The sequence below is a fragment of the Tupaia chinensis genome, unplaced genomic scaffold (assembly GCF_000334495.1).
Source record: "Tupaia chinensis unplaced genomic scaffold, TupChi_1.0 Scaffold148698_1, whole genome shotgun sequence".
Lineage (NCBI taxonomy): Eukaryota > Metazoa > Chordata > Mammalia > Scandentia > Tupaiidae > Tupaia > Tupaia belangeri.
The window spans coordinates 1,500,391-1,503,447 of NW_006208547.1; the positions used below are offsets into that span (position 1 = coordinate 1,500,391).

At 37.4% G+C, this 3,057-nt stretch overlaps 1 protein-coding gene across 1 annotated transcript in view; it reads left to right on the plus strand.

The window, feature by feature from the left end:
• NKAIN3 (sodium/potassium transporting ATPase interacting 3) overlaps positions 1-2,622 on the plus strand; it is a 453,115-nt gene extending 450,493 nt beyond the window's left edge. Inside the window, exon 9 of the mRNA XM_006170605.2 lies at positions 1,745-2,622. Within this exon, the coding sequence (XP_006170667.1) occupies positions 1,745-1,798 (54 nt within the window). The 3' untranslated portion in view covers positions 1,799-2,622. The remainder of the gene's footprint in view (positions 1-1,744) is intronic.
• The last annotated feature ends 435 nt before the right edge of the window (positions 2,623-3,057 follow it).

Here is a 3,057-nt window from a genome sequence, read left to right on the forward strand (position 1 = left end):
TTTTTTTTTTTTTTAGAGATTTTTGCCATAGGGCAAGTGCACTAGCCAAAGAGTAACAGACACAGTTAAGAGGGAAAGTGAGAAATCACCCCCTAAGAGATGGCAATGCCATAATCCCTTCTCTTTCATTCTCCTCCTGGGATCTTGGGCACTGACACATACACACTCAGAGTGAGTTTCGAGCCACCAGTTCCTGGGCTCAAATGTTGGCCATGTGGGAGTCCAACAACGTAACCACTATGCCATCTATTGTCTCCATGAATAGATTTCTTAAAAAGAGGAGAAAGACATTTTTACAGTTGAGTAGGTTCTTTCAACCTCTGTACTTTGACACCGGACCAGGTAGTTCTTTGTAGGGAACGGCTCAGCTGTGGGATGTGTTGCACTAAACTTGTCCTCCATCTACTAGATGCCAGTAGCACCACTTCCTACCAAATTATGACAACCAAAATGTCTCCATACGTTGGCAATTGTCCCCTGGTTTAGAGTCACTGACTTAAAGATGCATAAAGATGAGAACAAAATGAACTAATGTTCTAGTCTATTCTCTATTGTTTAACAACTAAATATCTGAAAGTGGGTGAGTTATAAAAAATAAGGGTTTACATAGCTCGCAGTTTTGGTCTAGCATGACAGCCTTCATGCTAGTGGGGACTCCATCATACAGAGTCCTGAGTTGGTACAGGACGGCACATGGCAAGAGCTTGAGCAGAGCATATGTCTGTGTCTGTGTCTCTATGTCTCATTCCCTCTCCTTATAAACACACCAGAATCAGTCCTGGAGGTACCAAACCAATGCCCTTAACTCCAATCATCTCTCAAAGACTCTACTTCTTCATCCCATAGTTTAATCTTAATACTTTCATAATACAACCAAATTCCAACACATGAACTTTGGGGTAACACATTCAAAACATAGCACATAATGTCTGGAATTTGACTTAAATAATCTAGCAAAAAAAAATATTTTTCTTTTCAGTTGAATGATGAATGCATAGGATTCACAACACTACCCTTTCTACTTCTGTGTATATTCGATTTTTAAAAATCAATCTACTAATAAAACCTGTGCAGTGTTACCCACAGTGTTTCTTTTCAATAACTCCTCTCAAAGTTTCTTCACTGTCTTCCTTGAAAATTCCTTGCAGACATAGTTCCAACCCCTGAAGCAACACTTCTCTGTTATTTCCATAATTGGCTCCTGCACTATGGGGGCTGGCATCACAGGAACAGGCTCGGTCTACTGCACTATTTTACCAATCCATGTTGCAAAAGCTCAGAAGCAGAAAATATAAGCTAGAAACAGAGCTGACATTAGAGATCAATGTAGTGCATATTTAGTTTTCCCAACCCCCAACCAATACTTACAAATAAAGTATTTTGCCCTAGTTTATTTTCCTCATTCTAGAAAGGATTCATGTACTGGGAGAATAAATGAACTTCAGAAGCTGGGGTCTCCCTTCTAACTTAAAGGTTATATAAAACTATAAAACACGTTTTGGTTGGCACCCAACTACTGCTTCTTTCTCAGGAAATCAATGCTATTCACAATGGTTATGCCTCATTGCCACACCCTAGCCTGAAAATCCAGAAATCCCAGGTTTCTAGCTTTCTTGTTGCTATGGTCAAATCACACCAGGTATACTCAGATGCTATCTTACTATTCAAAATTCATACGAATAGAAAGAATATTGAGTTTTCAATTTTTGAAGTTCTTTAAAGGCATTTATATTTTCTGTTTTAGGTCGAAATAAGTAATGAAATTGATTCTGAAATGCGGCTGCTGAACTTGACTTAGGAAGCAAAGCACCGTTGTCAACACCTCTGTGGATCCGCCTCGTCTCCCATTCCTTTCAGAGGTTGGACTGGGCCTCCCTGCTTTCCCACAAATCACCGAGTGCTTCGGTCACAGCCTATGTTTTATTAGCATTGTTCACTAGATGAGTTCTAGGTGCTTGGGTGGGTATTTTTTTAGTCATTTTTCTTCTTATATGAACACTTGTAAATTGTAGAAAGAAAATGATTTTTAATTTTTTCACACTATTTAATGTGAGGCATGCAAAACAAAAAAAGTTCTGTGAAAAACTTCTACAGTCTATTCTAAGAGAAACATCAGTGTGTGTTCTTTTGAGGTGTTAAGTCAGTATTTCTGGCTGCTGAAGTTATTCTAGACCCAATGGATTTACATTCACAGACATTACCTATGGTTATCAGACACAAAGGCTCTGTGATAGCTGATAAATAGGTACAAACAAGATCCCGCTTCCACACTGAATATAGATAGATTTTTCAACAAGACATGGAATCTTCCTTTTCTCTCAACTTCTCAAAACCCAGAACTAAGTTTTTATTTATTTATTTTTTTTTTGGATTCATGTCTGACATCTTTTTCTTCTTATAGTCAGGGGGAAAGTTATATTTATATTACATGGACACATAGAAAAGTGAAATGATCCCTAGAAATCCTCTCCCCTGTGGAGAGCATATGGGTATCCCTGAGATCTGTATTATTTATCCCACTCCTGACACCCAGTGACATCAGACCTAAACACACAACTATGGGCTTATGGGACAGAAACCACAACCATAAATCTGCAAGCAGGAACTTTACTCTTAGGAGATTTGAAAGAGCATTAACATGCTATGAAAGTCTATAAATACTTCTAAAGAAGATATTTATGTTTGAATAAACTAAATATCATCTATATCAACTTTTCTTTTTCTTACTCCATCTCACTAATAAAGAAAGTGATATGGGAAAAATTTATGGGTGAAAAATACAACTGTTGTAAAAATACATCACAGTTGGAACTTTTAGTTTGTGTAATATTTACATATGGTGAAATGCACAGAAATTAAGAGTACAACTGGGGCTTACAGACGATGGTGTGGTGGTTAAAGCACTGAACTTCCACATGGCTGACCAGAGCTTGAGTCCCAGACCCAGTGGCCCGAAAATCACAACAACTAGATAAATAAGTAAATAAATAAATAAATAAATGTTTTCTTAAAAAACATTTTTAAGGAACAACTTGATTCGTTTTGAAAAAAATGTAC